At 52.7% G+C, this 11,724-nt stretch overlaps 1 protein-coding gene across 1 annotated transcript in view; it reads left to right on the forward strand.

The window, feature by feature from the left end:
• The window catches only part of SAMD11 (sterile alpha motif domain containing 11), a gene marked incomplete at its 5' end in the record, with an annotated part of 82,596 nt that overhangs the window by 33,430 nt on the left and 37,442 nt on the right, over positions 1-11,724 (forward strand). Inside the window, 2 exons of the mRNA XM_017743968.1 lie at positions 26-204; positions 5,655-5,705. Of these exons, the coding sequence (XP_017599457.1) occupies positions 26-204; positions 5,655-5,705 (230 nt within the window). The remainder of the gene's footprint in view (positions 1-25; positions 205-5,654; positions 5,706-11,724) is intronic.

Below are 11,724 nucleotides of genomic sequence, written 5' to 3' on the forward strand. Positions count from 1 at the left end.
CCCTCCCCATCCCAACCCATCGCAGAACCGGGGCCGCCTGGCAGAGAAGAGGACGATCCCCCTGCCCCCCACCAGGATCCCCAAGAAAGAGCTGAGCTCGATTTTCTCACACAGTGAGGACAGCGAGGAGAGCGACAAGAGCAATGGTCAGCACCCCGAAGTGAAGCAGGAGGAGGATCTGCACATCAGTATCATGAAAAGAAGGTACTGCCCTGTCCGTGTGGGGGCAAAGACACAGAAATCGGGCAGAGCCTTGGGGAGGCAGTGCTGCCCCAGGGAGTCACCCCCAGGGGCTGAAACCACCCTGCAAATGCCACAGTTCAGCTCACAAAGGGCAGCTGGGGGGGGTATTTTCACTTACTCGTGTTCGGAGTGAGTGATGCTCTGTGTGGCCTTGAGTTTGCACTGAAGGGTCTGGATTTGCACATTATCAGTTGTGCCTCACTCCCTGCCCAGGGCTCTGTGTCTTTGTGGCCAAGGAGCTGCACGACCAAGAAATCGTCTGTGGGCTTATCCACAGAGGTGTGGGGGCCCCAAATCCTGCCTTCTGCTTTCAGTTGTGCTCAAATTCTGGTGTCATTTAAATTGAGGGGAATTGAGTGTTGGGGAGCAGAGTTTGGGAAGGGGTAGCAGCAAGGTGTGGGGTCCTGTGTTTGATTACAGAGCATCCTGAGAGCCTCTAGGAGTGAGGGAGAAGTGATGGAGTTGCAGGAGGGAGGAGTAACTGCTTGATTTTGATCCTGTTTTTCCCAGTGCCATAAACATTCATCCTGGAATTCCGCAGACTTAGAGGAAGAGGAGAAAGGATTGTCTTGAGTTAGGTCCTGGTAACTGACCTGGCCTCTCCTGTGAGGCCTCAGTGCCCACAATATTCAGCTGCAAAATTCTGGGTTCTCTCACCCCGTTGAAAAACCAGGACTTGCAGAAAATCTGTAACTCCAGGAAAATAAACCCCTAAAGGCACCGTGCCTCAGCCTCCCGTGCAGATCATTGCACCTCATCTCGGTTGTCATCTCCCTCTGATGCATTCCGGGGCTCAGGTCCTGAGACAAGCCCTATAAAAACAGAGCAGAGGGAACTGAAGGCCTGTAATTGCTTTCCTGGTGTTTTATGTGTTCCTTGCCTGGGAGTAGATCAGCTTTTCCCCCTTACCTCCGACAGATGCTGGTACCCTCAGCAGCTGAGGGCTTGGAGCAGGGAGACAAAAGAGCAACCAGCTCTTCCCATAAAACCCTCCTGTAATTAAAGCCTGGGTTTATCATTGCAGCTGTCCAGGAGCTGTGTTCCAGGGTTATCTGCTGGAAATGGAAAGGTGTTTGGGGAATGGATCTGGGCTGTGCCCGTGCTCGGGGCCACAGAGCACAGGGAACCCTCCTAATCAGTTCTGGTGAACTGCCCGCTTCTCCTGCCCCCTTTAATTATGCTTTTAATGCTGCGAAATTACAGTGCTAGATTGTCTCATTAGGAGGGAGAGCAGCATGATAACTCCATAATTGATAATGCTGGGCCCCCCAAATATAAAGTGCTCTTATCTTAAATCTTTAATTACTGTAATTGCTTTGCTTTGTTTATTAGGAAATGAAGGAAAAATGTTTGGCAGTCCTTAGGCAGTGATCCCCCAGCTCTCCATCAGTTTGTCTGGAGGTCTCTTGGTTAAGTTTTATTTCCTTGGAGGAGAGCAGCGTTCTTCCCGGCTGGGTTAGACTCTCACTGCTTTTGTACAGTTGTTCTTTTCCTTCTCCTGGGAGCTCTGCTGCAGTGTGGGGGGAAAGCTGGAACTGTGGGGCAAATGGAGCAGGCAGGATTCCTGTGAGTGCAGCAATAAGGGAAGAAAGAGGAATTCAGTGCTCGGTGCCCAGGCAGGGACCATCTCCTGCTCCCACCCCCAGCACTCCCAAGCATTTTGTCCCTTGGACAGGGGTCCCCCAGCCCCCCTGTCCCAAAGAGGGGGAGACTGGGCGCTCCAGCTTCTCCAGAGCCATAGTGGGGAGCAGCCTGCCCCCCTCGTGCTGGCCCTGGTGGCCGGGGTGGCTCTGGGGACAGCAGCAGCAGCAGCACAAAGGCGCCGCAGCCCAGACACGACAGCTGGGCCCGGCAGGGACTGTGCCCCATCTGCTGCTGCCCTAATTCACCTGTTGTGTCCTCCCCCAGGGGCCAGGGCTTTGCTGGCCCCCACTGAGAGCAGAAATAGGTTAAACTGGGATGGGAAAACAAGGCCAGGCCTCAGCAAACCTGTGTTTTCCTCCTGCTGCCCTGGACGTGCCCCCTGCACAGGCACTATGAGCACCTGCATCACTGCTTTCAGCACTTGGCCTCTTCCTTTTTCTCCTGTTCCCAATTCCATTTGTGGTGTTTCCTTCCACTGCTGGCACAAGGGAGGCTTCCTGCTGCTCTGAGGGCTGGGCACTGGAGAAGGAAAGACTCTGGGGATTAGAACAGGAGTTGGAAATTTGCTGGCTGGTCCCTCAGCTCAGCCTTGGACAGCAGGTTCCTCTGTGATGCTGGGCATTGCCCGTGGCCTTCAGAGGAGATGTGAGGCAGAGAGAACCTTCCCTGTCCTGTTCTGCAGCCCTGGGAAGGGGCAGGGACCCGCTGCTCCCACCTGAGCCAGAGCATTCAGCTCATGCCAGCTGATCCCAGCTCCTTCCCGAAGTGTCCCTGTGCTGGGAGACTGCAGCACTCAGCTCTGGAGGTTGTTGGGACGGTGCTGCAGAGGAAAATCCTTTTCCTTTCTCTCAGATTCCAGCTTCCTGGAAATCCTGCTCCTTTGCAGCGCTGCCTACAAGCAGCAGTTGTGTTGCTGAACTCCCAGGTCTGGTTAAGCTGTCCTGACTCTCTGCTGGGGATGTTTCTCTGGCTGTGAGCATCGCTTTTGCTGTTTGGGGAGAAGGATGGCGTCAGTGTTGGGCATTTCTGTGTCAGTGTCACCTGTGCAGTTCTTTCAGTCACAGTAATACTGGCAGAGCTGCACTGGTGCAGTGAGCACGGAGCAGAATTCAGGCAGAAACTTTGCCTTCAGGAAGCCTTTTTCTTTTCTCACAGACTATTGACCAAGCTGCCTCTCCCCAACAAGCTGAACTAAAATTTCAGCCAGTCTTGGCTTTTGTTATTGGCCTCTGGATTATCCCAGACACCAAACAAGGGAAGTGGTGGAGTCACCATCCCTGGAAGTGCTCAAGGAACACATGGATGTGGCACTTATGGACACAGTTTAGTGGTGAACGTGGCAGTGCTGGATTAAAAGTTGGACTGGATGAGCTTAGAGGGCTTTTCCAAGCCTAATGATTCTGTAATTCTAAATTAGACTCTACAAATTCCATCGCTCTGCAGTAGTTTGGGAAGCTTTAACTTCCTTCCCCTCACAGGGAGATTCCACCCAGCCCTGATAAATGCATTACCTCAGCCTGGGAGCTTTTCCACCCCCAGGTGCAAACTGCCTGTCAGGATCTCCGTGATGTTATCCCAGGAATCTCCGGGCAGATGAAAGCCAGGGGAGCCAGGGAGGAAGGCTCAGCTTTACCAGCAAGATCCTCACATGCTGCTGGATTTAAGCCCAGCATTATCTTGTGGGTTCATGCATTTAATTCCTGTTTTAAAAGAGTGGCCTCTTCCATTGGTGTGGGAGGGGAGGGAAAGAAGAGAAGTGCAGTAACAGCATCTGAGATAGAACAGGGTGGGTCAGGAGCAGCTTTGTCCAAGCCCCAACAACGTGTGGCTGAGAGTAAAGCTCAAACACCTGCTCAGAGTGCTGGGAAGGTGTCATTGACCTAATGGGGACTTGGATTTGAGGGGAAGGGAGAGGGAAAATGGCCGCTCACTTCCCAGGGATGCTGCAGGGTAAAATGTCACACACAGCGAGAAATCCCTTCTTGCCCAGGAAGGAGATGTGAGAGAGCAGAAAAGGTGAAGTGTAAGAAGGGAAGGAAATGAGCTCCTGCCCCACAAGTGCTCTTGGCAGCTCTGCCCGTCTCCTTGGGCCTGACCCTTGCAGCAGCAATTCCGTACTGGAGACCAACCCAGATGCCCCAAGTGCCAGTCTCCTGCTGCAGTTGTCAGGTTGTTCTTCCAGGAACCATGGATGAGATTCCCTGAATCCCTGTTCCCTCCCTGCTCAGCCTTCTGGGTGCTGACGTGGATACAGGGAGAGTGTGGAAGCTGAGGCAGGGATAACTGGAAAGAGCAGGGAGAAGAAAGGATCCAGCTCTGTCCACCCAGCCGGGCATCCGGAGAGTGGCACCTGCCAGGACACCTGCCCTGCAGCCCTGGGATTGCCCTGTTTGTGTCCTGTGCTCCGGGGCACGCTGAGTGCCCAGGGGTCCTGGTGCTGGTTGAAGAGAAATCCTTAATTCACCTTCACCAGCTCTGTCCCTGCAGGGCAGGCAGCTGAACCAGAGCACGTGGGCACAACCTTGGCAATATTCTCCTCTCTCCTCTCCTCTCCTCTCCTCTCCTCTCCTCTCTTTTCCTTTGCCTGTGCTGGAAAATGGGGAGGTTCAGACCTTCTCCCCCCAAAGAAAGAGCTGACCTTGTGATTCAGTGGAAGTAGGAAGGGTCAGAGCTGGTGCTGTCTCCTGGCACAGTTCACAGCCCCTGCCCTCCAGAGCACAGGTTCTCTCTCACTCCAGCAGGTTTGGGATGAGGCTCCTCCTGCTCTGCAGCCACAGCTGCTTTTCCTGCCGAGGGCAGGGCAGGAGGGGCTGCTCCAGACGTGCAGAAGTGCCTTTGGCTTTCTGATCTCTGCAGCCTTTCGGGGACCTGCACCTGCAGGAGCTGATGTGAGCCCCAGCCAGGAGCCAGCACAGCCAGCAGAGGGTCCCTGGCAGGCACTGGCAGCCCTGGAGAGGGTTTGTGTGAGGACACAGCCCTGCTGCCAGGCTGCTCTCGGGGGCTGGGGCTGTCATCCATCACAGTGACACAGGGACACGGCCTGGGCACAGCCTTCCCTGAGCTGGGGACAGCAGAGCTCCAGAGGGGACACCCAGCACAGAGGTCAAGCACTGCCTCACCCCTGGGGTGCTGGGGAGGCTGTCTGGGGCTGAGGGGAGAAAAAAATCCATCAAAACCCCAACCCCCCCCGGCTGCTCTGCCTTAATTTAGGATATTGTTCATCCCAGCCTGCTACTCCTGCCTGTCACAGGCAGAGTGACAGAACACGCCAAGTTAATTTCCGAGGTGGGAAATTGCTGATAATTTATTTCCAGCTGGGGAGGGAACACGGTGCAGACACGTTTGGGGGTTCTGCCTCCTCTGAACGGGGCCTGGGAGCTGAGACAGCACCCTGCAGCCCCTGCAGCGCTCAGGGAGAGGGGGTGCAGCAGGAGAGGGTCAGGATGCAGCAGGAGAGTGTCAGGATGCGGCAGGAGAGGGTCAGGATGGAGCAGGAGAGGGTCTGGATGCAGCAGGAGAGGGTCTGGATGCAGCAGGAGAGGGTCTGGATGCAGCAGGAGAGGGTCTGGATGGAGCAAGGAAAGGATCTCTCAGTGCTGAGCAGCTCCTGGGTCCTGCTGTGGACTCAGAGCTCCAAGTGGGGCTGGACAAGGCAGGAATTGGGGCTGAGGGGCTGTGGGGGTCCCCAGGGGGGAGCAGGGTTTGAGGGGCAGGAGATGAGCGCTGAGCCTGTGCCATTGACCTCTCTTTTGTTTGTTTGTTGACAGGATTCACACCCACTGGGATTTAAACATCTCCTTCCGAGAGACCTCTTGCAGGTACCATTTTGGGGCACCTCTCTGTATGGTAGGCTGAGAGTTTCTGATTTGTTACTGGATGCTGGAGGATGGGAATGAATGTTGCTGTCAGTGCTGGGGGGTTTTCCTTCCTCCCTTTGTTCCTCCTTCTCCCCTTCCCACACATCCTCTCTTTTGTTTTTATTTTGGGGGAGTTGGGAGGTAAACAGTCCCTTTTACACTGGAAGAGAGAATTGATGAGACTTGTAAAGAAAGCCCAGTTTTGGTGTGTTCACTCTGGTCCTGAGAAGGTGGGAATTCATAAATTGAAGGTGGGAATTCATAAATTGAAGCTCTCCAGTTGCAAACATGAATATTCCCCTGTGGCCTCTGGGTCAGGTGATACCCTGGGCTTGGTGCATTATCTCCACGTGCTGCCAGCACTCACAAACTCTTCTAATCCTTTAAAAATCCAGCTGCAGAAACTTGTGCTAAAAACTGGGATTTGGAAAGGTCTCTTTCATCCTGGACTGCCAGATCGGGATGCAGCCCTTGAGCTGTAGCAAACGGCTCCTTTTCTAGAATGAGAACAATAAACCTGAGCAGCTGTGAAGCCTCTCAGGGAGGAGAAAGCAGAGACCAGGAGGAGGCAGATGAGGGCAGGGCAGTGCAGAGTGAGGGTCTGGGAGTGCTCCATCCACGCTGTGGCATTCGGGATCTGCTCCGTGGGATCTGCTGGCACAGAGCAGCCCAGTCAGAACCTGTTTGGTTCGAGATGGAAAAGGGAAAATGCTACTGCTGCTGGAGCAGAGGGCCATGTCCATGTCTTTCACTGAGCACTGGAGTGTCAATAAACCTTGGCCATGGCAATGGAGGTGGGAAATCCCTGTGGACTCACGCTCCAGCAGGGACCAGTGAGCGCAGAGGAATTCTCTGGTATTTCCCTAAGCACAGACTGTGGCTCTGAACCATCAACTGCCGTGATTTGTGAATTCTCCAGCGTTAAGAGCACAAACCCCACCCCACAGTGGGTGGTGCAGCAGGCCCAGCTCAGCCAGCACCCATAAAACCAGGTTTTTGAAAGGCAGCCCTTAGAATAAAACCCCTGGTCTGCTGCTCGAAGCTTTTGGGATTCTCAAACACAAAAGGATGGATTCCTTCCAGGCAGACCCTTTCATGATAAATATCAGCCCAGAGCAGAGTTTTATGGCTGAGTTATAAACTCCTAAAAGGCAGAGGTTTGGGATGGAAGTGCTGACAGTGCCTTAATTAATGGTCCTGTGAGCAATGATTCTGCACAATGGCAGCTGAGGGTGCCAGCACCTTTGGAAATTAAAATCCCCGTCTTAAAAAGAATAATTCTGAACTTGCAATGCACAGAATAAAATAATGGTCTGATTTTTATGGCAAATGCATTTCCTGGGCTTCCTCAACTTGGCTGTTCCCTTCAGTTTAGCTCTGTCCTGGAAGGAACTTCAGTAATTCCCCTTGGGAACAGAAGTTTTGCTTTTCCTGATGAGTCCAGCTGTCAAAAGTTGCCCATCCAGCCCGTTTAGAAGGAAAAAACCTGTTATGCTGTGTGGCAGAAGAAGGATTTTGTGATTATATGGCAGTACAGAAGGAGATTTTACATATTTGAGTGGCCCAGATTGCCACACAGCCCTGTAAAAGAGATCTCAAATCTACCATGGGCTGGCAAAAAGGTTGAGCTGACCTCTTTTATCAGTGCCCTGCACGGCTGAGCAGGGGGAGTTTCCTGGGTCATCCCCAGACTGTGGCAGGAGATCCCTGAGATGCCCCAGGGTGCACAGAGCCGCCACGGAACCTGAAATCAGGCAGGGCTGGCAGCTGCCCCCTGAATTTCCCTCCCCCTTTGCCACCAGTTTGTCTTTGATCTTCCTTTCAAGTTGTCAGAGGCTACCTGGATCCATTGGATTCAGCCACCTCAGGATTGCTGGAGGCACTGCCCTGGATAAAAAGCCATTTAATTGGGGACAAATCATTGCCTAGACAAAGAACCAGAGACTGAGGATCAGGCAATTGTCCTGGAAGGGAGATTGGGATCTCTCTGTGCCTTGCCAGGTGCTTTGCTCCTTTCCCTTTTAAGCTTTGAAGTCGGTACAGGTTTGGGTTTATGTTTACAGCTCGTTTTTCCTCCAGAATTTCCTGTTTAAGGTTGAATTCTCTCGTATGGACTCACTGTGCCTGGAATAATTGGCTGAAATGTGGTCAGTGAGTGATGCTCTGCTTTTATTTCAAGCTAAGCCTGTCCAGTTTTGAAACACAAAGGTTCAGAGCTGGTCTCTGCCCCTCTCAGCACCCAGGCAGGATCACCCTGATGAGGGGAGGCATCTCATGGAGATAAACCGGGCAATAAAGAGGAGTTGTGGGCAGGAAAAGGATTTTCCTTCCCTTTGTTGCCACCTGATGTCTTGAGGGAGCTGCAGGGAGGGGAGTGAGCAGCAGATACGAGGCCAGGGTGTGTTACTGCCTCGTCCTGGTGCAGCTCAGGGTGGGATAGCTCTGGGAATTCCAGGACACCCTCGTTGCAATGAAGCCATCCCCATTTCCAGGGCTGTTTGCTGCTGCCCTGGTTAAAGAGGGGCTGGCAGGAAAGGGAGGTGGGTTTGATTTGGTTAAAGCTGTGCAAAGACAAAGAGCAGGGCAGAGAACTGAGGCACATCGGGACATTGAGCACAGGAGTGAGTTCTGCAGGACATCCCAGGCAGGATTTCTGCCCCCAGAGTCCTGCACTGCAGTAAAACACGGACAGAGAGGAGGCAGGAGAGTGGGGGAGAGTCCCTTCACTGCCAGAGGGACAAAAAGCCTCTGGAGGGGACACTCCAAGCTGCCTGGGCCTGCCAGGGAATGCTGTACCCAGGTATATCCCACGTGAAGGCTGCATAAGGAGAGGGAAGGAAAACAAAGGCAGCATTTGCCCAGAGCAAATAAAATGCATTTAACAGCCAGAGGTTAAACAGAGATTTCCAAGGTACTGAACCAGCATTCCCAGTTGGACACCACGGGGTTGGGATGTGGTTTAGACAGGAGACATTTGGCCAAGAGCCTGTGTGTCCCTGTGCACGTGGATACGTGTGGTTAAATCTGAATAAAACGCCCTTTTTGGGCCTTGATTTAAGCCAGGCACAAACTCCCCCTCAGCCAGAACTGGGTTTAAGCAGCAGTGCTCAAAGTGGAGTGTTGGATGTGCAGGCTGGGTGGGTCTGGTGCAGCTGCAGCCCTTAGGAAATGGGTTTAAGTGGGAATGGAACAGGGGAGGCAGGAGGAAAAAGAACACAAGTCAGGCTGAGGGGACTGAGGAGATGCAGAATACCTGGGAAATGAGATGGGAGAAGCAAACAAAAGGGGAAATCAGTGATTGAGCTCCTTCCTTTGGAAAGACACCCCGGGAGAGGAAAGGACAGCAGGGGAGGATTGAAAAGCAGCTGTTTGTGAAGGTGTCAAGGCTGCTCCTGAGTCAGCAGAGAGCTCTGCTGTGCCACACAGGTGACGTTCTCGAGTGCCACAGCACCCTGCTGCTCTGCCCTGCCCTTTCAGGATTGATAGGGGATGCCTTTGGGGCTGGCTATTTTTATTTTTTTTTTCCTAGTAAGCTTTTGCTTTCTAATCTCCGAGAGCTGAAGCAGGGACTGAAAGGTCGGAGGAAGTTTTTAGCAGCTGGAGGCTGAATGTGACCCCTGAGCAGCCTCAGCCTTCAGCAGGTGCTGCTGCCAGAGCTGGGCTTTGTCAGAGGAGAGCCTTGGAGCTACAGCAGGGAACCCAGGCAGTGGCACAGGGACCAGAGATGTCCCCAGATGGGGACCTGCCCTCACCCTCTGGCAGTCCCCATTCCTCTCGTGGTCCCAGCTGGAAAAGCTGATGTTGAGCTGAACGAGGTGGGTTTTGCCCATCAGATAAATAAATTCAGGGCGGAGGAGACTGGGGAGATCCCGACTGTGTGTGACCTGCAGAGCTGTTCCCAGAACTCCTGGGGACTCTGGGGGATGATTAAAGCTGGTTCTTGACTCTATGGAAAGCTCTAAAAGTCTCCAGTGAGACACCGTGGATGTGTCAGCCTGGTATGGGGAGGGCTTTTATTCAGCATCAGGCTGCCTTCAGCCCATCCAGAGCATTTCTGCTCTGGGTTTGGGGAATGGGCTGCTCAGGGAAGTACTTCAATCCTCATCCTGGGTTTGAAGGAATCAGGCACAGCAGAGGTACCTGAGTGGCTTCTCCCTTTCCTGGAGGGATAAGGCCAAACAAGGAGAAAATGTGGAGTGCTGAAAAGTGTTACTTAATCTGAATTAATTATGTCATCATCGTTTCATTAGCAGCACTTTGTGCTCTTGCATCCATTCCCAGGAAGATTTGTTTGGCTGCAGGGGTGGGGTAGGGAGAGGAGACCATTTATGGACTAGCAGAGATTCGAATGGTAAAGGGGAATGGGCAGCTGATAACTTTCATTTAAAGCTCAAATTATATTCCAAATAAAGCTGAGAAAAGCTGTTAGATACCTACAAGAAAAGGGGGAAAGTTTATTAAGTGTAATTCTGGCCATGTTTATCCGCAGAGGAGAGGGGTCTCATGGACCTTGTGTAGGGTATCCTAAAGGATTTGGGATAAACTGAGCGTCTCAAGGCCTCTGTGTGTTGCTGAGACACAGACAGGCTTGGGTGCAGCCTTGGGAAGGATTCCTGATAGCTTTTAGTCCATACAGTCATCAAAGAAGGAACCACATCCACCTGCTTCTGGATCCCAAGCTTCAAGGGCGTGGTCCTGGAGCTGGAGGTTTTCTGAGCTCCCCCCTCACACCCTTCTGTGGGGTTGGAGTGATTTGGACGTGTCCTGAACACCTCGATGATGTGAGGGACTCCTGTGGATCCTCCCTTCCCTCTGCTCGGGGTCTCCCCTGCTGCCCCAGCCCCAATCAAAGCTGCTCAGCTGAGGATTTTAATATTTCATCAGCTCAAAGCGGGCGGCTTGATGAGTGGAGAAAATGAGGGGAATTTGGGGTATTTAAAGAGCCCTCATCTCCATCAGGCCCAGCAGCTGTGTCAGCCACACATTCCTTTTGCTGCCTGAGCAAAACATCTGTTTGTGTGTCCCTGACAAGTCCAAAACTTCAGGGATCTCTCTCCTCCCCATCTCTCCGGGTGGTGTAATTCCATCTTTTTTTTATTTATGAGCTTGCTGAGCTGAATGACAAAGCAGGCTTACAGTAAAAACATCTTCATACTTATTTCCACCTTATTTTGGAGTTGCCAGCCCTACTGATCATTTTTATGAACTGTCATAAGCATTAATGAAATTTTATGGGCATTTTGCTCGGGACATTGCAGGATGATTAATTTGTTTTTTCAGGCTCAGTCTGCAGGGAGATTTAGGGCTGTGCTGCCCACAGGTAGGGTTGGGATTTTCAGGCCTCTCTGCTCCCTCCAGTTGGGAAAACTTGTTTACCCTTCCCCTCCTCTTTTCCTTCCCCTCATTTCCCTCTTTCTCTCCCTTTTTCCTGTGTCTGGTGGGTGACATCTCCTCAGGAGGTGGAGGTACCCGAGGGGCAGAGGCAGGATGCTGGTGAGTTGTTGTCTGTCAAACTCGTGTCTGAGAGGGACAGAGAGTGACCAAAAGGGTTTTTTACCAACGGTGAAGTTTCAAAAGTTACCCAAAAGGCTGAGCAATAAAAATAAAACCAGAGGTGGCCACGGAGTGAGGGGCAGCTTTCCCTGAGCTTTGCCTGCTGGAAATCATGCTTCTGTCTAGAGAAATTCCCATGGGAGCAGCTCACTCCTGTGGCAGGGGGAATTTCCAGGAGCTCCAGCAGGTCCCAGGCTGGGTTCCTGGTGCCAGGGACAGTCTGAATCATCGCTGGGCACAACCCTCAGTCCCAGCTCGGCGTGTGCTCCAGGATCGTGCAGCAAACAGAGGAGCTGGGATGAGTTTGGGAAGCGTGGAGAGGGAGCAGCAGGAGCGCTGGGGGAGTTCCCTGCTGCAGCTCACGAAATGAGAGTCAGAGGCTGCCCTGGAGCTCCTGGGTGGGGGCAGAGGGATGGGGAGAGGCTGG

The sequence above is a fragment of the Corvus brachyrhynchos genome, unplaced genomic scaffold (assembly GCF_000691975.1).
Source record: "Corvus brachyrhynchos isolate BGI_N302 unplaced genomic scaffold, ASM69197v1 scaffold68, whole genome shotgun sequence".
NCBI classification, from domain to species: Eukaryota; Metazoa; Chordata; class Aves; order Passeriformes; family Corvidae; genus Corvus; species Corvus brachyrhynchos.